This window comes from Lineus longissimus, chromosome 7 (assembly GCF_910592395.1).
Source record: "Lineus longissimus chromosome 7, tnLinLong1.2, whole genome shotgun sequence".
NCBI lineage: Eukaryota > Metazoa > Nemertea > Pilidiophora > Heteronemertea > Lineidae > Lineus > Lineus longissimus.
The window spans coordinates 3069469-3093609 of record NC_088314.1 but is presented as its reverse complement, the minus strand read 5'-3'; the positions used below and the strand labels follow the sequence as shown (position 1 = coordinate 3093609).

Genomic DNA, 24141 nt, shown 5'->3' with positions numbered 1-24141 from the left:
AGAGGGCCGCTGTCCACACTTTCGTCCACAGTTTACACCTACCCGCGAAGTTGGGGAAGGGGCGGCAATTTTCAAACCAGTGGTGGAGCCGATTTGAAGACGAGACAATTGTAAGGGCGTAAATAATGCTAAATCTTCCCATTGTCGTTGATTTCATGTTCCCAAAGGCTTTTGTCTGATATTTCCTTCTGCCAGACCTGGTTGTGACCCCCAAGACACCCGGCTGAGACAGTCCAGCTACCGTTCTCAAAGCGTCATCAATGGCGATCATCAATGGTGATCATCCTCGCCAAGTCTCACTCGAACTACTGTCTCTGCCACAGTTGGCTGATCATCCTCGCCAAGTCTCACTCGACCTACTGTCTCTGCCACAGTTGGCTCGCCAGTGACAATTTCAGCGGGTGCATGTAAATTGGACATTTGGCCCGGCGGCCCGGCGCCCGGGAGATTGTCCAGCTACCGGGGGTATCCGGTCGTTTCGCTCCCTGACCTTTTCGCCCCCAGTCATTTCGCTCCAAATCGAAATCAATTCGCTCCCTGGGACTTCCAATGACCCATTTAATCTCAGTATAATAAAGAAAACAATCAAAGTCTCTTAGATATATTTTCAACAAAAGAAGTAAGAAATTGATAATGTCAAATCAAACTTTATTAGAGAAGCTTGAACACATTTCCAATACATTTACATTTAACTGCATGAGAGAATGCTAGTTTTTATCAGATGTGTAGGTGTGAAAGTAAAACATCAACCCGGGTGTAACCCTTCATACCAGTTCATGAAATGAAATGAAGCAAACATAAAATTGATAAGTTTTTGCAGTTTGATTTTAAATTTTCTTTATTCAGGAAACAAACCTATAAGTAAACAAAATGTGAATTTATTGTGATACAACCGATATATCTATTCACTACACTACAGGATCTGAACTAACCCACCAGGGGTCGCCCATGGGTGGAGACGCGTGGCAACTGGTGATAATGAAATCATTGATACATGTACTGGCTGTGGTCTAACTTAAAGCATCACTAAGAAATTTGATCGCAGACGAAAGAAAGCTGTGTTACTGTTGATCCTGCCTCACATGGCTCACTTACAGTGTATTCATTAGAAACAAATATAAAGCTATTCTTGTTATCAACCCATCCTGAAACTATGAGAAAACCAGTAAACTTTGATGAAAACTGGTCTACTCAATAGTGTGATTTTGAACATATTCACCAAAAGCACGAGGTTTGGAACAAAACACTGAAATCGCAGCCACACCCTTATCGACTTCAAAGGGGCATGCAGAGATATCCTAAGATTCGTAAGTGCCAACCCAGCATTACATGTACCTCCATATATTCTTTGAAATGAAAGAAAGCAACATTATTTTACATCATTGCCTTGCTTTGTTTTATCTTTGACAGAAAATGTGTTAAGGAGCAAGCTATACTTGCATGACAAGGATACAATTTTTACACTATTAAGGGTTATAAATTATGATACATATTACAGTTTTTATAAGAATTACAACCACAGTTATTTGTGACCCACTCAATGAAAACGAGGTGCATGGTGCAAAAAAAGGAATACAAAATTATTCTCAGGCAAAAAGATTCATCCTTTGTTCTCCTCAGAATATTTTCCCCTGTCATTAATCACATGTGACAAACACAAAGTTTAAACTGGGTGGGTCGAGTTCTCTTATCAAGTTCTCTCTGAACTTCAATATCTTGGACCTAGCAGCTAAGCACACACAATTCTTTTTGGGATTATTTCACATTTACCTATAAAAGACACACATGAAGAATATACCTTGTAAAACTATGCTTTGTTAAAACAAGGCATTTGTTGTCTTTAAGAATCTAATGGCTAGAGCTAAATCTATTGGATACATATATATCAAGATACTGAATTCAGAGCACTCATAATCACCATCACCTTCATTCAATAAATGATCACATTACCAAAAGAAAAGGGTCTGGCATCACCAGGTTTCGAAAAAGGGGCTTTGCAATGAAAATTATAGGCACCATTTCATGCCTACGTGTCATGCCTACGTGTCATGGTCAATCACGAATAACTGCTCCAGACATACATGTACGCGTCCTACCTCGCAACGCAACACAACACAAGGTTATGAGTCAGAGGTATTTCCATCAACAAGCCGAGAATGTCATTGGATGGCCTCTAACTATTAGGATAATTAGAGGCTGCATCAGCGAAGGAATCAGCACAAAACCAATGTGATTTGTCCTTCAAAGCTCAAACCTAACCAATTGTTACTTCAAGTTTTTTATCAGTTCGAAAGCACTACAGATCAGTGTCAAGGTACAAACATAAATTCACATCAAATGCATTAGTTTTTTACAATAAACACAGACTTGACTTGCTCTCATCAAAGATGATGGTCTTCTTAATACAGGAACAGCAAGCTTGCCAACCACATTTAATTACAAGGTGGACACCCAATTTCATCTCGTAATCAACACAACCTGTCATGGTTTATAGAAGCAGAACTGATGCTGGTATCAGATGATTATCAAGTTCCAATAACAAAACTCTACATAATGCCAAACGAATCGATTACGGTGGTGAATATATCACCAGTGTCCTAAACTAATAAACACACTTTCAAAGTTGAATCCAACCCAAAGTTTGATCTGTCAACAGCAGATGTAAGAGTATTAGACAAAGCACTGTTGTTACTTATCATCACCACATTAAATGGCACAAGTCAATGACAGAATTTGATAACCTTGTAGAAGTACAATGTACAACATAATTACAGGCAATAGGCTAAATCAAGCAAATGACATTCAAGACGATAGTTTAAACTTCTCTTCTGGGCTTTAGAGTAGTACATGAATTTTGAAATGGATGAGTGACTTCTGTTTTCTCAGAGTAATACTCATGATCACAAAATCAAACATGAAAATTATATCTTAACAACCAAGACAAGTAATTATCGATTCATTAAACCAACACTAATGATTTCGCAGTTCAAAGGGGCAATGGCCTGGTTTTATCATCTCTAGTGTCTCAGAGTACTTGTGCAATATTGAGTCACCGCTGCTGTGCCTAACTTGGTGTAACTTTTGCTCAGCACTGCAGGAGCATGTCCTATCATCTCGTCACTAATGAGAGAAAGTCAACTTTAATTAGTGACTATAAACACTCAAGTATGGTACACGAACACTGGCTTTCATGCAAGGTACTACACACCCAGACATTGCCCCATTTCAACACGTAACAAAACAAAAAACAATAACACAGTCTGTACTGTAGCCTATTATGTAATGAATCAAGACATGTACGGAACACGTAGAGAACACCTGGACCAATCAAGGGTTAACATTCACGATTTGTAATGAGGACATCAAAATTGTGAGAATTTTAACCCTTGAAACATCAAGATGCCCGAGTAATAGTCGAAGCCTTTTTCATGAGGTGCATAATGCCAACACCAATGGATGGGCAAAGACAAATGAGTATTGCATGCACAGGGTCAAGAGGACATCTTTCCTAAGTCATGAAAAGACAGGAAACACACGGCGACTGCGTCACATCTACCAATATTTAAGCATCCACTGACAAACCCCTCAACTTTCAAAATACTAGTGTCCCCAGTGACCATCAAATCATTTACAAAGTCCAATAGAACCAAGTGCATTTGAGTGATGCATAGCTTGCTTCACCCGTGGGTATAAGTAGAGCTTACAACAGCAGACAACCACCCTTCTTTTTCTTCTTGACCTGCAGTGCTGCACGTGTGGCTGTTTCAAACACTTCCCTAACCCCATCCTTGGTCTTAGCAGAACATTCCAAATAGCTATAGGCATTGATTTTTTCTGACATTGCCCGCCCTTCTTCTGGGCGAACTGGCTCCTGCTTCATCTTCATCAGCTCACGTTTCGTGTTTTCATCATTGCGAAGATCTTTCTTGTTCCCGACTAATATGATTGGAACGTTGGGACAAAAGTGTCGCACCTCTGGTGTCCACTTCTCTGGGATGTTTTCTAAACTGTCGGGGCTGTCTACTGAGAAACACATCAGTATGACATCCGTGTCAGGGTATGAGAGTGGTCGCAGGCGATCATAATCTTCTTGTCCAGCTGTATCCCATAGCGCTAATTCAACCTGAAAATAGATCAACAGAGAACAACATGAGACTTCTGATCTGAGGAGATCAAAGCTAACTGGTCAGCGCCATAATCATCACCATCATCAGGGTACTCCTGAAACACGCTTCGATGCAAGATTGTGTTATTACATGGTGAACAATGAGTTTGAAGCCATGCAGATTAGACCTTTGACTAGTCACATAACAGGGGCCTGTCTTCAAGACAAAAAGCTTGGGAGACGTTATTGTCACCTTCAGGGCTCGAGATGAGCCATTCTAATCACAGACTAGGATACTTGTCCACATGTCTTTTCATCTGTTCTTCTCTTGCGGAGGACAAGTGCTGGCCAGAAAGACGTGGTGGTAGACCGCTCTTGAAGGGCTCAACAAGAAGAGTGGAATATCACTTTTTTACAGCATGCCTTATTAGGCCATCCTTTGAAGGCTGGTGTTGTGTCGAATTGACGCCCACTCATCCACATACTCAAGGATCCACCCCAACAACACCAGAGAATACAAACAAATTATTGACAAAAAAAATTCAAACAAATCTGCCTTTATATTGTACGTCTACCAATGATCTATATACACACACCCAACGCACTGTTTACATCATTGATCATATATCTGCCTATGAAATTATACACCTAGATTCCATACCCTGGCATCATTTATCATACCATCAAAAGATTTTCACCATAGGCAATCTAGAAACACACAGCTCCACCCATTTCCACCAGTGATGCACTATACACTGAACTGGTATACGTAGGTGTAGCGTAAGGCAGAGACAATCATTTCCGAAATGTTTTATTTTCTGGATTACAAGAAGTCGATACCATCGTAACTGTAACACTTTACAATGGGCGTATAAAATTTGAAACACGGTAAAACACCATCAGCAGCTATAGCAAAGTTCTATAGAAAGTTCATTGGGCATGCCTCTGTGACGCTACTTCCTTTCCATATAGTATGTGCACAGTCCCCTCATTAGAAGCAACCTCTTCATAAACTGATGTCTTTTCAAGCAGATTGTCTCCTCCGCCACTCTATTGCTTCCAGTGTGAAAGTTCTGCCCAAATTTCTTTCGACAAAGTGTCACTGTCAAGACTAGTTTGGTGGAATTTGTGAGCAACTCTGAACAGCAGTTCTCGCACTATCAAAACAGTAGAAATACAGCAGCCAACTTTCACATTGTTGAGCAAACGAATGTCAAGTTGGAGGCTGGCAAGCTTTGCAAGAACCCATCACCAAGACATACATTGAAGGGCAGATGAAAGAATAACACAAAGAACTGGTTGCTTGTAAAATGGGTTTTTATTATTAAGAAAGCTAGTTTAATTTCCACTACATAATCATTTGTATGAAGATGCAAGGGAAGAGCAAATCAAAATGTACAAGTCTAACAGAGTGAGATCCTCTGCAGTTTGTGATTGTAAAGACATACTTGTACTTGGGTTGGAGTCTCAAGGTTAGTCAGATTGTCTGTTGGAATGGGGCAGATCAGTGGCAGCACTAACATCTTACATGGACCAACAACTCATACTTGTCACAGAATCTCAACTCAGAATATATCAAATTAAAAGTCTGAAGTTGAGAAGGAAGTGTACGTTGAGAACAATCGAACTGCTCAATGCTGACCCATAATAACGACTACCGACCATTGGAGGAGAACAGACTGGTTATGAAAGAATACTCCCCAATTGTAACTGTATTTCTAAATGAGTTAATTGAGGAAGTCGATGGAGTGTATATCACGAAGGGAAAACATGCATAAGCCAATGAAACTGGTATAAAATAATAAACTACCAACTTTCTCATCCAAGACTCCGAAAGCAAAGCATGCTGAAAGTTATTGGAGATTTGATCCAGAAGCTTAATTTTGTTTTTAATATTTTTGGAAGTTTTTTATGAATGCACCCACTGACATTCCTCAACCAACTGAAGACTCAGGAATTTATAAAATCACTCATTTTTTTGCACTTTGTGATGCAAGTTCAATTACAAGCAGCAAATAGTATTATTACATACTCATCTTAGAGGAAAAATTTCAACAAGTTCTTAATATTTGCAAATTTTTCCAATGAAGAATGTTGCTCGGAGTCTTCAAAAGGTAATTATTAACTCATACAAACTATTAGCGACTGGTTTCAAACAACCAATACAAGTTGGGATACATAGCATGCAACATCAATAAAAGGCACTATAACTAAGTCACAAACATACATTTGTATACATAGACATCAATTTAGCTTTTTACGCTCATTACAAAAATTGCAACACTTATTTTCACCAGTAGTCAGAAAATGAGCTACGACACAATCCAAGATTATTTCCGATATCAACACAAATGGTTTTACCAACAGGAATATTCAATATTTTGGAATTCATCATTACTTCAATCCAGTACTATTATATATTATCACTTCTCCATTGTACTAGCACTTGTACATAAATCTGAAATACTATGAAAATAAAATAGGGATCAAATTTTCACAGTCAACACAGAGTTAATACAAGCGTTACGTGTATGTAAACCACTCACCATTTTAATTTCAAAATAACATGACATCGCCTTTTCTACAAATGATGATGCCGCTACTCGTACATGCATACAGTAGTCATACAAAAAATATTGGTTAGCCGAGGAATATGATTGATTTTAATACATTTACATGAAAAAATAATATTATATAAAATGTTCAAAACTAAATAAATAGGTTGAGGATGCTGTTATTGATAAACTGTGTTCTTAATATTATTAACCCTTCAGAACCAGAGGCCTCAAATTGTTGGCAATATTTTGGGATGCAGTGTTCTGTGTCACAATCACGAAATGTGCATGCTGAGACTGTCTACTCTAAGGTCCTCATGTTGCAGACGACAAAGGGGACAATGCCGGAGAACACACTAGAGGATGCTGTATCACTGGGGTCAAAAGAGAGTGGCCGACACAGACGGCTCATCAGGAACCTCATGCCGGGTGGATGCAGTGGCAGTTGACATGGAAATGTAGCGTTCAAGGAGTGAGTGTAGGAGTGGGAGGTCCTCTTCTTAGTGACGCTCTTCTTTTGAAATTGGTCTCCAGTTCTAAAAGGTTTGGTACATGCATGATTTGCCTGCCAAAGTAAACAACAGAGATGTTTGAAGATTATCACAAGCACAGACACCAACTTTTTGCATTGTGCATTTTCTTTATACATGTAAGGTCGAGACGGCAACTCTGTAAAATGACTCCAGCAACTCTGTGGTGTTTAATACCTTGGCAAAGCAAAACGAGGGAACGGCCAGTACCCATTCACTGAATTTCAACAGTGTCAACAATAACATTTTTACCATGCATGAAGATGTGAATGGTGAAGACTGCAAGTGTCCTGGGGAACAAACAGATTTTATTACTGCAAATGCCATTTCAACCTGCCATGATTAGTATAAAGTGTACAACAGAATTTGATGAAAAGCCACATCCCATCCTTATTATGATCAAGCATTTGCCCACCTACATGTACAGTACTGTCTTTTAAATTAATAACATAATTGTTGCTGACCATCAATACACAGAACTACAACTGTAGAGTATATAATTGTAATACAGTCAAGGCTCAAGTCTGCAGATACAAAACAATTTACAGTGTTATAAACTTCACCAAAAAGATTATCAATAGCTAGCTTTAGCCTTCTCAAGCCTTACGAGTCCTGGGCCCATGATGAGGGTGATACCAGAGACTGATCTCTACAACATTTTGCCCATTTTCATAATGATCATGCCACCCCCAACATTGAGCAAAGGCTTACCAAAAATGGCTTGCCTAAGACCAGGGGTCAATATCCTGCATACTTTCAGAAATACATTTGTAGCATCGCCACTTATCCCTCATTAATGCTGGCGTTGATGATTAGTTTGGTCATTTTAAAGACAGGGATAGCCCTCCAAGTCAAAGATAATTCATCAGTCCTGCATGTATATGACAGTGCAAACTCTTTATAGAACAACTACTACAGTTCTTCGAGTTTTTCTTTCGTTCAGATTTGAGCAAAAACGAAAATTTATAGTTACCTTCCAAATTTTGAAATTAATGGCTTTGGATGATATACAAATCAACACATCCCAAAAAGAGATGTCTGATTTTTCTGAATTAAGATGCATTAGTTTCAAAATCTGTTTTGAGGAGAAATTTATGATCATAAAATTAGCTAATTTTGAAACCTAACACAACTTGGGAAACAATCATAAGCACTGATTGCAACACTAGCCTCTATAAAGAGTTGGCTCAAATGTAAATGTTTGACTTTTCTTACTTCCAGCTCTTTTTTGCTTTACATGTATCATAAGCACTCTTCCAATCTTTGTACAGCCAACCGGTCCAGTGTCATGTCTCCAGAAGCATTCTGGAATGATTTATGTGCTAATGAGTGGTTCTGATAGCTAGACATGAGCCAAAGTCTACAATAATCCACTTGAAAGGAGGCTATCAACAGTGTTTACATATCCCTGGTCATGGTAATTGGTTTTCAATGGAATATTCAAAGAGTGGCATTAAAAAGAAGTTTTAACACACATTACTTTATATCATTAAAATATGCCTATTCATGATGCTTGTGTCAATCATCTAAATAGTAAATGATCCTCAAATTTACATGTGGCTTGTTTTCCTTTCATATAAAATAGACATGCATATTCTGAGACATGGTGACTAGCTACTAGATCCAAAACAACAGGTAACATACACAGTAGATTTGAAAGGCTTGGGCACGTTATGAAAGTGCAGAGATGCAGCATGCATTTTCTTATGCATTATTATATTATATGATGAACGCATTAGACAGATTGTCTATAGAATCTTGCAACCACGCTTCTTCTTTTTCTTCATTTGCAGAGCAGCCTTGGTGGCCGTTTCAAAAACTTCTCTCACTCCCTCCTTTGTCTTTGCAGAACATTCTAAATAAGCATATGCACCTATTCTATCCTTCATACTTCGGCCATCCTCCCCTCTTACTGGCTCCTGTTTCATTTTTGCCAACTCCCTCATGGTATTGGGGTCATTTCTCAAGTCCTTTTTGTTTCCAACAAGGATAATAGGGACATTTGGACAAAAATGCTTCACTTCTGGTGTCCACTTCTCTGGGATGTTTTCTAAACTGTCGGGGCTGTCTATGGAGAAACACATCAGTATGACATCCGTGTCAGGGTATGAGAGTGGTCGCAGGCGATCATAATCTTCTTGTCCGGCTGTATCCCATAGCGCTAATTCAACCTGAAAATAGATTAAAAAGAGGACAACATGAAATTGGATGCCAAAAAAATACTTTTCAAAAGTTGCCTTTGGGACCACACACAACTACCAGCAAAAGAAGTTTTATTTTAGGTTCTTCTGAACCGACTCCAAACCAGAATGGGTCTTTTGCCTTCACAAATCCAAACACTAGTTATTTGAAACAAAATTTTTTTTTGTTCTTCAGCAGATACTTGTGAGCATCATCTTCAACAAGGACAATTTCAAAGAGCCACAAGATCAGCCACATGACAAAGCTAACTGTGTTTTTACCAAAGTCATCAAAAAATATTTCAACAATTTATATCTTCAAAGCACTTCAATCAAATATCACTGAATAGTTTACATCACACAGAACACGGACTTAGTGTGTGCTTAGATACGATAACATCAACAGTGAAGGCATATGTAAATTGGAAGGATGTTATCACTTAAACAAACAAGGATAGTATTTCTAGCCGCACTTACACCACCTGAAAATGGACCACCAATCTTGGTTCGGGAACCAATGCCGCACCATCGAAAATCCACCAAGCGCTTACACCAGCGCTGCAGCTAGTTATAAAATCCGGCTACAGATGGCGCGCAAACAATAAATTGCATGCGCAGAAAGCGCCATTTCGAAAGCGCCGCCTGGAGCCGAACCATCTAACTAGCTAATTGCCGATCCATTTGCGCGTACACCACGACAAAGCCGAGCTTTTCACAAGCCGGGCGAATTTGGACCATCAAGCTTGGTGGGACAAATTCGCTCGGCAATTTGTATCGGCAATGGATTGCCGAACCAATTTGTCGCGGCAATGTGGTGGTGTAAGTGCAATTGGTCCACCAATATTTCGTGGTGTAAGCGCAGCTAATGTATGCACATAAAATCAAGTAGATCAATCCATACTTGATAGCATACATAACAACTAAAAGGTGTTCACAGCGGAACAATTTCATGCCAAATTTTACATGACCCATCCAGTCACACCCATGCTTTGTGATTTCAACTCAACCACTATACACCTGTATGTACTCACATACTACAATATTATACTATGTTGGGAAACGAAGAATATTTTGCCAGATATCATTATGAACGGTCTTAGTAAAAAGTTCAAGGGATATGTGGAAAGTTTTTGTTTTTGTGAAATTGGATGAAATTTGAAGGGTCTTCCATATCGTTTCCCGATTGTAACTGTATAGTATGTGTGTATATACATGTGACAGTGACTCAACTAAAAAGCCTATTTTTGAAAAGGGTTAGACTTCATAAATGTTTACAACCCCTAACACAAGAAATGCTGAGTTAGTCACCGAGTGAGACTATTTGGTATTGTAATTCATGCATAGTGAACATCAGATTTGATAAGTGCAAGTAAACATCAAGGGGAACATAACAGGAATGATCACCAAAGGATCAGTCCATTATTAGAACACAAGAACTTTCAGACAGACAATGTGACAAAAATTTATCAAGAATTTATCGTTCATTTATGATCCCGAAAATGTGAGTAGGTGCTTTTCGATGACAACCCATCTAAAAGTAGTATACCAGGAAGTCAAAATTCACCACCGTGGGACTTATAGAAATCATACAATGACGTCAATGTGATCGCAGAGCCTTCCTTGACATCCATGATAACTTTGGTTCGACAACCTAGTCATGCCAGTCCCTATCATAGAATTAGAATATCATAGATTATCCTTAGCATTATCATAGAAGAATGAGTGCTGAAGAATTTTCAAAAACTCAAGGACACAGATTTCCTCTCAAAGAGACTGAAATCCAAAGACCATTGATCCATGCCTTTTTTTCCTACCGAGTTTTAAGAGGAAGAACAACAAGTCCCTGGATTCCAACAACTACCACACCCAATCCAACAACATGAACAAGATGCCAGCAATTTCCAATAATGTGCACCTCAACCTTCTACAGTAGTAATTTACATACCACACCACATGATGTCATTTTTGTACACCTTCCACTTCCAGGGGGAATACTACGCCTAGTCGCTTTTAAATGCTTCGGAAACCGGGATAAGCTCCAGCCGGATGAGCCGTTTACGGCTCGGGCTAAAGCCCAACAGACTTCAACTTAACTTAACATCTAGCTTAGTATCAAATAGACAAATGTACCTCCCAATTAAACCAAGAACACATATGATTGTAAGACAAAAAAAACAAACTTCTATTGTGAGTTAGTGCTAAAATAGCTTAGTACCAGCTCACCACAAATACCAGATTAAACCAGCATGAGTCCTGCCCTTGGTGACTTTCATTCAGCAAAATTAAACTGGGACAAGCAATATGTTTGACTTTGAGAACCCCCCCCCCCCCCCCGACTCAATGGGTGTGGCGACACCTACTGTGACATAGACATCACCATTCAATCAATGCCTTTATAATCAAGATTTGTCCTTAACGAGGTTCTACTGCATTTCAAACCAAAACAACCTACAGCTGTTCCACATTTCTAGATCAATATGGACATGGTGACCCCACCCTCTAATTACACACACTGCACAGTATGTAGACTGTATGATCTACATGTACATACCAAGTCAGCTAATATGAAATTGTATTGTGTGGAAAGTTCTTCTGATATCTTATAGAAAAGGCACTGAAAAGAAGCATCAATGCTTCACCTTGCTTTTCTTATTGAAGAGTCACAGCACTGACCCAGATTTGCCTTAAAGTTGAGTAAAACACAACCTCTGTAGTACTACATTTTTTCAAATGTTTGGAGGAGACTGGTATGTCTATGTACCTTGTCTGAGACTCTTGACAGCGAGAGGAACAAGCATGGCCAGAGAAAACTTGTTTGATATGTGGTGCATGACAGGGATGTACTCCACCCAGTTTGAAGCTGACCAGCCAAACCAATGCAATTCTTATGTACCAAATCCAGTTAAAATACTCCCGCTATCTTTTGATTCATTTATTTTGCTAAGTTTGAGTTTTAGCTATGGCTCCAGCTGATTGATCACCAGTATAATGTAGTAATTACCTAACAGAAACAGGTTAGTCACTGAGCCCCTGTCAATTCCAATTATCTTTATAATTCACCAAAAAATACACTGCTCAAATTTAGTTAGTGACAATACACACTCATGCAAACTCAAGGACAAGGAAGTATTCCTCATTTTATGATCTCATCTAGAAAAATCCAGTGGCTAAACTGAACAGGACCAGATCTGTCTCTCCATGGTCATGCAAATTACTGAGAGAGAGTAACATCTTTCTAAAGAGGAAAAAGATAAGGCCCCACTTATGGCTGCTGCGACAAGGCATTGAATACCCCAAAGCAATTTCAAGCTATCCCATCCACTACATGTATCCTTCTTATTTATGTGTTACATGCATAGGCTACACGGAGTTTTCAGTTTGCAGGAATGGGATGATACGTTGCAAGACAAATCATTCATAAATCAAAACAAAGTGGATTAACTTGAAAAGCGCATGCAAAGGAACAGAACTCGGAACAAGGAATAAACGTAACAGGAACTGACAACATGCTGGAGTGGAAGTGCCACTGAAAGAACAAAAATGGCAAAAAGGAACAACACAAAAGTTGATGTGAATTTGGTGAGAAACAAACAACTGAAATGATCTGAAAGCATGCAGTGCATAGACTGAAGTCCACTCACCATTAGAAATAGTTCAAAAGAAAAGCCTGTTGCCCAAGGTCGGACAGGAAGCAGGATGGGATCGCAGAGACACCAAGTGATTGCCGGATCGGAGGCACTCGTCGTAAACAACAAGGAACGCATTCCACAATATCACTGTTTGGAGCACGACAGACTATGTCACAAAACACATCTTGAGGAAGGCATCATTCTCAATGAATTTCACTGCACAATCACTATCAAATTGTGGTACATTGCTGATCAGTTTATTATCAGCACCAGCACTATTGCACATTTATTTATTTGGCACATGCACCAGCGTACCGGTATACCGATAGATAGAAAGCTGCAAAATATATTTCATTCCACACATGATCTGCAATACTTACAATCACATACACATACACAAATTTACAAAGTATCATGATATCAATCATTTCATTTCAATTTTAGTATGCTTCAATTCAAGCAAATGACTTGAAAAATTTAACAAACAATAATATTATTGACAACCAGTCATTTCTAGTAGGGCTTTTTCCATCAGAACAGGCTGCCATATCTCCCCTGATTTCTTGCCTTAAAGTGTGCTGCTGGATTATTTTGTCATTCCATTTGGATTTACTCATTGAGTCTTTCCAAAATTGATGGAACTCCCGCCAAGCTCAAGAAAGCTCTGAAGAACTTTGGCACAATTTGATTCCTCAACATGCCACGCCTTCTTCGTTTTTGATGGATTAATAAACTATAATAATTTACATTGTCACAACCTTTAAATCATGACAAAAATCAAATCAATGAATAATGAACAACTCAAAATGAAAATAAACCTGAATACGATGAACTGCAAAAAATAATACAAAGTTCTTCACGGGCAGGCCAGAATAAGGTAAAAACATTGATTGTTCACTGAACTGAATGAATTCACTGAAGTCCTTACATGTTGGTGTCTTGGTGACATAAGAGAAGTACAAAAACTGACTGGCTACAAGGTCAATTTGCAATACATGTATTGTAAGGCCAAGGGCCATTAACTGACCTCTACATTTTAAGACAGTAGCCATCCTGGACTCTGAGTTTGAGGGCTACTTTTCATGTTTAGTCAAACACTCCAAATTTCTAATCCAATGCTTTTTTCACTTTAGTTTAGTCACCCAAAGCCAAAGCATTTCAAAGAATGCTAATGTGACTGAAGAAGCTGTTTATCTTTGACTTACCTGTTTGCCGTCTACTTCTATATCTGCTACATAATTTTCGAACACTGTGGGTACATATACTTCAGGGAACTGGTCCTTGCTGAATACTATAAGAAGGCAAGTTTTACCACAAGCACCATCACCAACAATGACCAATTTCTTCCTAATTGCAGCCATTTGAAGTTAGCTGAAAAGAGAAGAAACACACGTTGATTAAAAACAAATGCGATTCCCATAATCAGGCATTCACGCCCAGACTTTTTCGGCAATTGCAGGCCATTACTCATTACTGATTTAGGAGTTCTTGTGTACTTCTCAATGGATCCGGATGACAAGCAAACAGAACCAAATTCTAATAACCAAGTACAACCATAAGTCAGGATGTCTGTGACTCAGTCTGTGTCACTGCGACAGTGTCTAACTTGTGAATATTTTCAGTTAATTAGGACTTCACCAAAATGCCAAACCCGGCGTTTTAGTTTACACCAGGTGGAGGAAGTCATTGCGGGGCCGAACAAACCTATAAATATATAGGCAGTGAAGCACAACGAACAAAAGATCATGTGGTGTGCAACCCCGCGGTGTCTAGTTTACATGGCCTACATATCCTTGCCTGGCACTATTATACAAACGAATAGGCCTACACTGCTATGAACGGTATATTAGTGAATAATGTGTACATGAAATACACTACACAGTACATTGTGCAACCTTATGTACACAAAATGTACAGCTTATGGAAACCATGATGTCATCAAATATGGCCGTCGAGGAATGTAGGAAATTTTCTCTGGGTTTTCTCACCTATATTGAAGGCCTCAAAACCAATAATATGCAAGAATGAGCTCGTCTTAGCAAAAATAAACAATACAATGACCAATTTAATGCAGTTAGTGACACACTTGCATCAGAAATGCCGAGATAGCACGGTCGAAAAATCAAGAAATCGGCCAGATTTTGCAACAAAGAGGTCACACCTTCTCATCAATCAAACCAAACAAGGGCGTTCACACCGAATTTACACAAAATATGCCCAATACTGGCGTACTTAACGTTTCCTCTGTATCTCATGAAGACAATTAAGACACATACCTGTCAAATACTGCCTAAAATCAACCCTTATTTCCGCTATTTCAGACCTAAACTCTCTCGATTTGTTACGACCACACCTCAATTCATCCTAGAGGGGTAGAACAATTGAGAATGTACCGGTACGTCATTTCCGATCGTCTCATTCGATCACAGGCACTGAGAGTGAAATAGAGTAATACATTGTTTCTGATAAATTAAAATACTAAACCTGTACATAGTGATAAGACCAAATTTATTTTTGGTTTCAACCATATTTTTCTCTTACATGAATGGTCCAAATAACATTTCAAGATGACGTTTTAGAGAAATAAGAGTGGAGATTGGATTTAGCAGTTTGTGAAATTTCAAATGCCATTAAATCCAGTCACTCAGTTTTGGTATGACTAATAGCAAGTTACAATTAAACCGTACACTTCTCTTGAAAATGATCGAAAATGCACTTTGATCAGATTTTATATACAGTATTGTTTTCCGCACCCGACACTTGACTTTTATCCCGCAACCAAATATAATAATCATTCTTTGATCATTCTATTTCTATCCTTAAAAAAAACAAATAATGGCAATTGATTTCCAAAGAAATAATTACTTACAATCCTTTTATTGTAAGTTAGTCCAGATGCTATAATTTTATGTATCCAAGACACACTCATCTGAGCGCGGCGATATGCTTTCAATGAACAAATTATCCGAATGCTGGCTTAGCCATTGGTTATCATTATAAATATGACGTTTGCTACCAGTCTAAAAATAGAATGAACCACTCATTGGATAGTTTTCATAGTCATTATTTCGGCGGGCAGAAAATACATGCTAATTGCTCGCCCATTAAATAGCCTCGACCCGGTACGCTGTACATCGAGCCTATGTGCTACCTCGAAAAAGCCAGGAATTCCCATCCTGAGATACAGGTTTTTGATACTCCTAGTCCTACATCGTATACGAAATGGTCCCTTAAGTTCCTGACCTTTTCTGTTGATTCTTGAGAAAACCCTCGGTCTGTAGTCTGCAATCTATATATAGCAGGATCTCGGGATTGGTGCGCACGCGTATGCTATAAACGGATGTCTGTACGGATGGGGGTCCGTCTCAAGATGATAGAGGATCTATTAGATGGTTGGCGCAAAGAAATAGAAAGAAATTGTCAAGGTGAATTCTCATGGATGCTTCAGCATCTATTAGATAGGGTTCATCACAAAGATAAATAAGATTTATTAAAAATATACATTTATGACAGATGGTGGTAAGAAATAAAGAAAAAGTATTAAAAAAAACATAATACTACTGTGTAATCAAGTATGCTGAATGAGATGATCCCCCATCCGTACAGACATCCGTTCATAGCATATCCGTGCGCAATGACCCCAAGATCCTGCCACTGATGCAATCAGCATGCATTTTCTGCCCGCCGGTCATCACTTCCTGTGTAAAACAATGGCGCGAAAATGTGATTGTCTTCGGGGATGGTTGTTCCTCTGTCATGGGAGTGTCCCGGTCGGGGTGGAACTGATCCTTCCCGTAGTTTGAGCGAACGTGGTACACAGTTCCACCCCGGCCGGGACACTCCCATGACCGAGGAACAACCATCCCCGAAGACAATCGCAAATACCTGTGTCACACATGTCAGATGCTCATAACGCCACAATCAGGACTAGATTCACAACCAGGCTAAATGTTCAAAAAAATGTCACACTACAATGCCACAACCAGTTGCTCGCAAGATTTAGATTATACTTGACTTTGTTAGTTCTTGGGCTAGAACAGTAGAAACAATGTGACAACTAGATCAGGTGCTAGAAACCAAGTCATCACAACAGGTCAGGGGCTGATCATAATGTGATAATCTGATGGAAACAATGTGTTCAACCAGGTTAGAATGACATCACAACCAACTGCTGTGTTGGTCTTGTAGCTGTTTCTGAATTTCAGTTTCTTTTTTCTTTAGTTGTTTTCCTCTTCAACTTTATAGAAGGGGAACAAGAACAGAACATATTTTCTAATTAAATAATTTTATTCAAGATGATGTTTAGAAATGCACAAACGCAGCAAATTAATACACAATACATAAAATCTCAATACATAATACTCTCTGTCTTCTCCGTGTGAATAGGTCGAGACAATGACTCTGCACTGCCATATCTAAATCCCACTGCCTCCAGATGGACAGATAACGAAACCAGTCCAAGAAGTCTTTGTCAGATGTCACTGGCACTTTGTGTATGCATGAAAGCTCCTGGCCTCTATTCTAGTAGTTGGATCCTCTTTAATTCTAAGCACACACTTTCTCACACTAATTGTCCAATAACAGACACACAAGTCCTAAAAATCTTGGTATATGGCACATCACTGACCCAACAGACAAATGACTCAAAGAGTAAAATTAGTCAGTAGTAAGTTGTAGAATATGAAATGTCTCTATGCCATTCGTCATGACTTCTTTCCAGCTTTGAATTCTAAATGAAGCTTTTCAGCAATTGGCTTTATTGAGTGCAACTCCTCCTGTATCCTGTCTGTGATTTGCTTCCGTATTTCAATCTGTATCAGGAAAAAGAAGAGGTTAAATTGTTTTGAATAACTGCCTCCATTTATGGAAACCATGGCCATGAAATCTATTTTTCCTCTCCTGGGTCCATGCAGGTTATTTCCAATCAATGTGACATTTGCTAGTATACAGTTCATTATCCAAAAAGTGGCTCTGCCAAGTTGGATAAACATACTCCAAGTATCAAAGCTACTATTTTGAAATAGCAGTAACTTGGCATGTCAAAAAGGAACAACCAGTTCCGTGGGCACTACATTTGTAGAAGAGAAAGGTAAATCTCTTACAGCAGTTTTCTTTGATTCTCGAAGATTTCTCAATTGTTCCCTGAAGTCGATTGGCTGCCCTACATACACTGTCACTTTCTGGAATAAACAATTAAAGTGTAAATTAGCTGAGCAGGACGAACATAACAAACATACGTAGAAAGCAGCCAAAGCCCACTGAAACAAAATATTCTGATTGCAATAGTTTTTCCTGTGATGCTGTGTAATGTTTACTTTTTGGAGCCAATTAAGGTGTCTATACAACTGAAGATGAAGTGATGCAACCCAAGTCGAATTGACTTGGGCACTAACAGCATCAACAGCTGACTATTAAGCTCTTACTTTTCCTATTTTTGGCATATACTGGTAATTTGGAAGAATGTCGTCCATGCCTGAAATGAACAAATACAAATCTAAGCCAAGGGTGATGATTATATCATTCAAGCGGGGCCAGCTTATACAGATGAACTCTAAAGTATTTACACTTATTTTCGATATTTTAAATTAGGTTTCATGTGACATGGCATCAGCATCAACATATTCATTTTGTGGTGGCTCTTCCACACAGACCCTACCAGTCAGTGGGTGATCGGATATCTTTTTGAGAGGGAGGTATCTTGCTTTCATTGGCTCATGCATGGACCCCTTAGGTAGGCCCTCAGACTTATGCATTGTCCACAAGGATCATTTTCTTAATACTGACCTATGTGCCAAAATGGTATGACCAGAGGAAGATTTTTACATTCAGCTATTAAACGCCCAACTCCTGAAATAGGAAAAGTGAAGGTTATAAGACCACAAAAACAAAAGGGTCTCTTGCATACTTGCTGAACATTGAGCTGCGCCAGAAGTATATGTAGGTCCAGGACTTGGACTGCAGTAGGAGCATGGCTGTGTAGCAAGCTGTGCAAGGGCTTGTTTGCACTGTAAACAAATGCCACTGATTTAGAATATAGAACAAACTTACTCACCCCACTTAAATCGCATGAGTTCATTTGTCATGTTGACTCTCCCTGAAAATATGGAAAAATAACTTGAAGACATTTCAAGTGGATAATTTGACATGCTTCAAAGGTCTGATTCCACAACTGCAGGAACCGCTGGCAACGTAAGAAAATTCATGGTTTTCACAGGCATTTGATTGGATTAAAAATTCAATGTAAGTTATTGGCACGGCTATTGTAACTGACCACAAAGCATGCAGAATGCTGGAAACCACAACTCGCTGTAATGGAACTTTAGTTGAGACTTTATCAAGAGTCTACTTCCTCATTATTAGCATTTAATTTGACCTACCTTCTGGGTACACGTGCACCCAATCTCCTTTGTTAAGTTGTTCAACTGCAAAATTCATAGATCTCTGGTAGACACCATTTCCTCTTATGATTGGCACCGTTTTACCCAGACTGAAAAACAAGGCATGGCACTCCTTTGTGAAACAGATATCGTGACCGGCCAGTCCCCAGCGCAGATGCATGGGCTGCAGGAGGAGATGTCTCCATCGAAGTATACCTGAAAGTAAACAGAAGGCTTGACTGAATCTTCCAAGTCCTGTTTCTGGTCGTGATAACATTTGCCCTCATCTTCTCGAAACACAGTCAAATTAAGGAGTGGTGTAGTAATGGTAATTACTGATTGCCCTGTTTGCTTGGACGGTATGAGCTGGTAGGCTACAACTACAAGGCTCTTAAATTAGGATGATTTTAAGATGTCAAGGTTTTCACCTCTCTGCCGCTTACCCCAAAGAACAGGGTCATCGAGGCATGACATATGATTGCACACTGTGATTAAGGGTTGATCTACTGGACGTTCTAAAGCTTCATGGAGAATTTCCACATTGTGCGTCTTGGTACTATTCAGGTAACCTGCAAGTGTAATAATAAAAATGCTGTCACTCATTCTTGTATCATGTTTATTACCACTGAGTTGTCAACATCCTCCATCCTCTCCTGCAATCATGCAAAAGTCTAAACTGACCTCCCCAAATTTTGCTCAATATCGAGACACTGCTTATCACCAGTCTGCTGGAAACATTCCAAAGTCTGCCAGGTCTAACAGGAGGTAGCTGCCATTTGGTATCGAGTTCCGACATATCTCTTTTTCTTCGTATTTCATTGATTTATTCTGAATATTTTTCTACAAATCATTGAAAATTTCGTGCTCCGCTTTTCTTTTTTTTTTAATTTTTGACTCCGCAAAAGTTTTTGTTACGTCGGTACCCGGTGTATTTTGAGCCCATTTCCAGACTGACCGCACATAGTGGGGTAGGTGTAAACTGTGGACGAAAGTGTGGACGAAAGTGTGGACAGCGGCCCTCTAAGTTTGGTGGGCTGGCATTTCTTTGTCTTTCAATATATTTAAAAGAAATTGCAGAATATTAATGCATTATAATCTTTTTAATGGGTCAGCGAAAGAAAAAAAGAAAAAAAATTATTTTGATGGGTGATTTTGATCAATGAGTGGACAGGATTTTTAGCCCCTTTTTTGAAGGTTTTCGCAGTTTCCTTTGATTTTGTGTACGGGGAAATGCGAGGTCTAGTGTCCAAATGTGGACTAATTATCAAAGAATTTGTTGAAACTGTGATATTTCTATAACTAGTCCAAATGATATTCTTTCACAAAAACTACTTTTATTTCAATGACAATGACAATATCATTCAGTTGTAGGCAAAAATAGTTGGCCCTCTCTCAGACCAACTTTCGTTGATCCAAGAGGGCGGCACCACTGAACACTTTCGTCCACACTTTCGTCCACAGTTTACACCTTAACGTATGATGTACCCAGAGCCACCATCTGTGATCAAAGAAAATGGCTCTGAGCAGCTGAGAGAGGGCCAACATCCGCACTTTCGGCTTCCAAGAGAATCGACTCAAATCTTAATTCAAATCTGCCATTGCCGACATCATTGGCGCCAAAAACTATTTCTTTTGACCCTGTTGACCTCGCTTCTAAAAATTTAGTTTTTAAACCATTCAAACATTTTAATCAACTGCAAACATTTTCAATAAAATCACCGAGCTATATATATACGATATATTAAGAAATATCTATAGTAATATTGAGTTATACGGTTACCTTGGAACTATTTGCACCCAATAACTCTTCCGCCAGCGTGACCTAGCCACAATCATGGCGCGTACCCTAAGGCCTGTCTTCAGATTGCCGAATATCTCACGTCAAACATGAACGCCCCGATAGCTCAGCGGTTAGAGCGCTGCGCTTTGATTGGGTGGTCACGGGTTCGAGCCCCGACGAATGTATATTTTCGTTTTTTTAAAAGGTCTTCTTTCCATTTTTCATCCATGAACGTTTATCAGGCGCGGATTCGAATTAGATTCAAACCCTGGCGAATCTTATATCGTTTTTTTTAAGGCGTTCTATCTACTTTCATCCATGAACGTTTATCAGGCGCGTATCCAAGGGGGTGCACCAGAGACACGCCCCCTGATTGTTATAGAATCTTTTAAATTGACCATGAAATTTTGGAACACACCTGTAGTGCAGCACTGAATTGATGAGAAATGCAGTGCACGCACCCTTTTCTTCCAGTTCCTGGATCCGCTAGCGCTCTTAGACCATCATCATTATTATCATTATCAATATTATCATGAAGAAAACCCCTTCACCCACGAACTTTTCAAGCTGAAGTACACACTGATTCCAGGTTTTGGAGCACTCCAGGGAATGGTTTGACTATCAGTCGGCGGAGCTTTCTAAATGCAATTGCCCTGTGCATCCGCACTTTCGGCTTTCAAAAGAATCGACTCGAATCTTTAATTCAAATCTGCCATTGCCGACATCGTTGGCGCCAAAAACTATTTCTTTTGACCCTGTTGACGAAACCACATGGGTACGGTCGGGGGCGATACCCTGCATAGCCTCATATCACTCTCGTTCCTAGGTGTGACCAGAATTTTTAAAACAATCTTTTTAAAGTAAATTTTCCATTTTTTTCTTAACACCCCAAGCTCAAAAACCACTTGGAGATGGCACTTTTTCCGATTGTTCCTCGACCAGACCACATGTGTACGGTCGGGGATGATGCCCCGCATAGCCTCATACCACTCTCGTTCCTAGGTGTGACCAGAATTTTAAAAAAAATATTTTTAAAGTAAATTTTCCGTTTTTTTTCTTAACACCCCAAGCTCAAAAACCACTTGGAGATGACACTTTTTTTGATTGTTCCTCGACCAAACCACATGGGTACGGTCGGGGACGATGCCGCGCATAGCCTTATCCCACTCTCGTTCCTAGGTGTGACCTTTTAATTCTTACCACCCCAAGCTCAAAAACCACTTGGAGATTGCACTTTTTCCGATTGTTCCTCGACCAAACCACATGTGTACGGTCGGGGGCGATGCCCTGCATAGCCTCATACCACTCTCGTTCCTAGGTGTGACCAGAATTGTTTTTAAATATTTTAAAGGTAAAGTTTCCATTTTTTTTTCTTAATACCCCAAGCTCAAAAACCACTTGGAGATGACACTTTTTCTGATTCCTCGACCAAACCACATGGGTACGGTCGGGGACGATGCCCCGCATAGCCTCATACCACTCTCGATCCTAGGTGTGACCAGAATATTTAAAAAAAATCTTTGTTAAGTAAAATTTCTAATTTTTTCTTACAACCCCAAGCTGAAAAACCACTTGGAGATGGCACTTTTTCTGATTGTTCCTCGACGAAACCACATGTGTACGGTCGGGGACGATGCCCCACATAGCCCGATACCACCAAATTTACCTTGCTTGGGGTGGTAAGAAAAAAAAAGGAAAATTTACTTTAAAAATATTTTTGAAAAATTCGGGTCACACCTAGGAACGAGAGTGGTATGAGGCGATGCGGGGCATCGTCCCCGACCGTACACATGTGGTCTGGTCGAGGAACAATCGAAAAAAGTGCCATCTCCAAGTGGTTTTTGAGCTTGGGGTGGGACTGGGACATCCCTCACTGCAATGGCGTATAGGGTTCACCACGAAAATCTAGAGAAAATCCTATTTTGGAAAAACAGTTCTCAGATTCTCACTTTCCAAGCCGCTTGTCTCCAGAAATGAACCCCTTACTGGTTCTGCCCTCCTGAAAATACTCAGGGGACCATAGAACTGAAATCAATATTTTATGAAAGATTGAATACTAGTCTATAATTCAAATCAATATTTTTCTTGATTACCTTTGTATTAACCCACGCCAGTCCTTAGTTCAGTCCGACATTGTGTTTTAAGGATGCGGGTTACTTTGTTGCCCGATGACCATCCTCCTCCCTCTGTACACAAGCTCGGTCAATAGTGTCGAATGTTGGCCTGTGCTTTAGGACGCCTGATGACCAATTAATTAGATGTTCGAGTGACCCTGCTCGTTGGGTCGGAGAAACGAACAGCGAACATTGACCCCGGATTTCCTCAGGATGGCTTTAGATGTAGACAAACTTGTTACTGATGGGAGTAATGCTGACAAAATCGGAGTGATTTATAAGCGTCTCGCCAGTTTATTTGTAAGTATAGATTAAACCAGTTAGGTTGCGGAAAATACTCGCCACATTTATCCGAGGACTTTATTTGACACGTGGCGGAAAACGACAGTGAAACCACCTGCTATGTTTCTGAATCGAGAAAGTCCTAATCCTGGTCAGCAGTGAAGGACATGGCAGATTCATCTTGACCACAAAAGCTTTTGCATCTCCCAAGATCCGGTTATGGACCATGGGAAGGTTCAGGGAGTTGCAACTCCCTGAAAAGGGCGAGAAGGCGGCCAGTGCACGATTCTGCTGACACGGCCTGGTCCAGCTGGACTTATGCTAATTGCTTTGATACCATCAAAAAATAATCGTCGCCCAAAAAGGCAAAAAAGCATTATAAAAGTTGCGCTTGGTAGGATTCGAACCCACAACACAGGTCATGCCAGTCTGACGCTCTATGCTCTGAGCTAACGCGCCACAACTGCTGAAAGTTGTTCGACCACTTTGTGGAGTTTGATTTGCCCTTTCTTCGACGATTTGCGCATGTCCCTGCCATGATTAGCCCCTTTGCGCATGACCATGTCACGATCAGCCCATTTGCGCATGT

General features: G+C 39.7%; 2 protein-coding genes across 5 annotated transcripts; both read right to left on the bottom strand.

Moving 5' to 3' along the window:
* Positions 1-627: 627 nt before the first annotated feature.
* Positions 628-15993, bottom strand: LOC135491155 (ras-like GTP-binding protein RHO). Of its 3 annotated transcripts, none has more exons than XM_064776847.1 (3): positions 15276-15417; positions 14205-14370; positions 628-4123 (listed from the first exon to the last, which is right to left on the bottom strand). In XM_064776847.1, the coding sequence occupies exons 2-3, from the start codon at positions 14358-14360 to the stop codon at positions 3701-3703; spliced, it is 579 nt and encodes a 192-aa protein (XP_064632917.1). In that variant the 5' UTR covers positions 14361-14370; positions 15276-15417; the 3' UTR covers positions 628-3700. The 3 variants fall into 3 exon arrangements, with proteins under 3 accessions (XP_064632917.1, XP_064632916.1, XP_064632915.1); XM_064776846.1 differs by lacking the exons at positions 628-4123; positions 15276-15417 and adding exons at positions 5405-9361; positions 15869-15993; XM_064776845.1 differs by lacking the exon at positions 628-4123 and adding an exon at positions 5405-9361.
* Positions 15994-17267: 1274 nt separating this feature from the next.
* LOC135491060 (tafazzin-like) lies at positions 17268-20241 on the bottom strand. 2 transcript variants are annotated; one of them, XM_064776706.1, is made up of 8 exons: positions 20058-20241; positions 19805-19945; positions 19377-19592; positions 19052-19093; positions 18784-18846; positions 18423-18472; positions 18102-18179; positions 17268-17810 (listed from the first exon to the last, which is right to left on the bottom strand). In XM_064776706.1, the coding sequence occupies exons 1-8, from the start codon at positions 20170-20172 to the stop codon at positions 17703-17705; spliced, it is 813 nt and encodes a 270-aa protein (XP_064632776.1). In that variant the 5' UTR covers positions 20173-20241; the 3' UTR covers positions 17268-17702. The 2 variants fall into 2 exon arrangements, with proteins under 2 accessions (XP_064632776.1, XP_064632777.1); XM_064776707.1 differs by having other exon boundaries at positions 19820-19945.
* Between the last annotated feature and the right edge of the window lie 3900 nt (positions 20242-24141).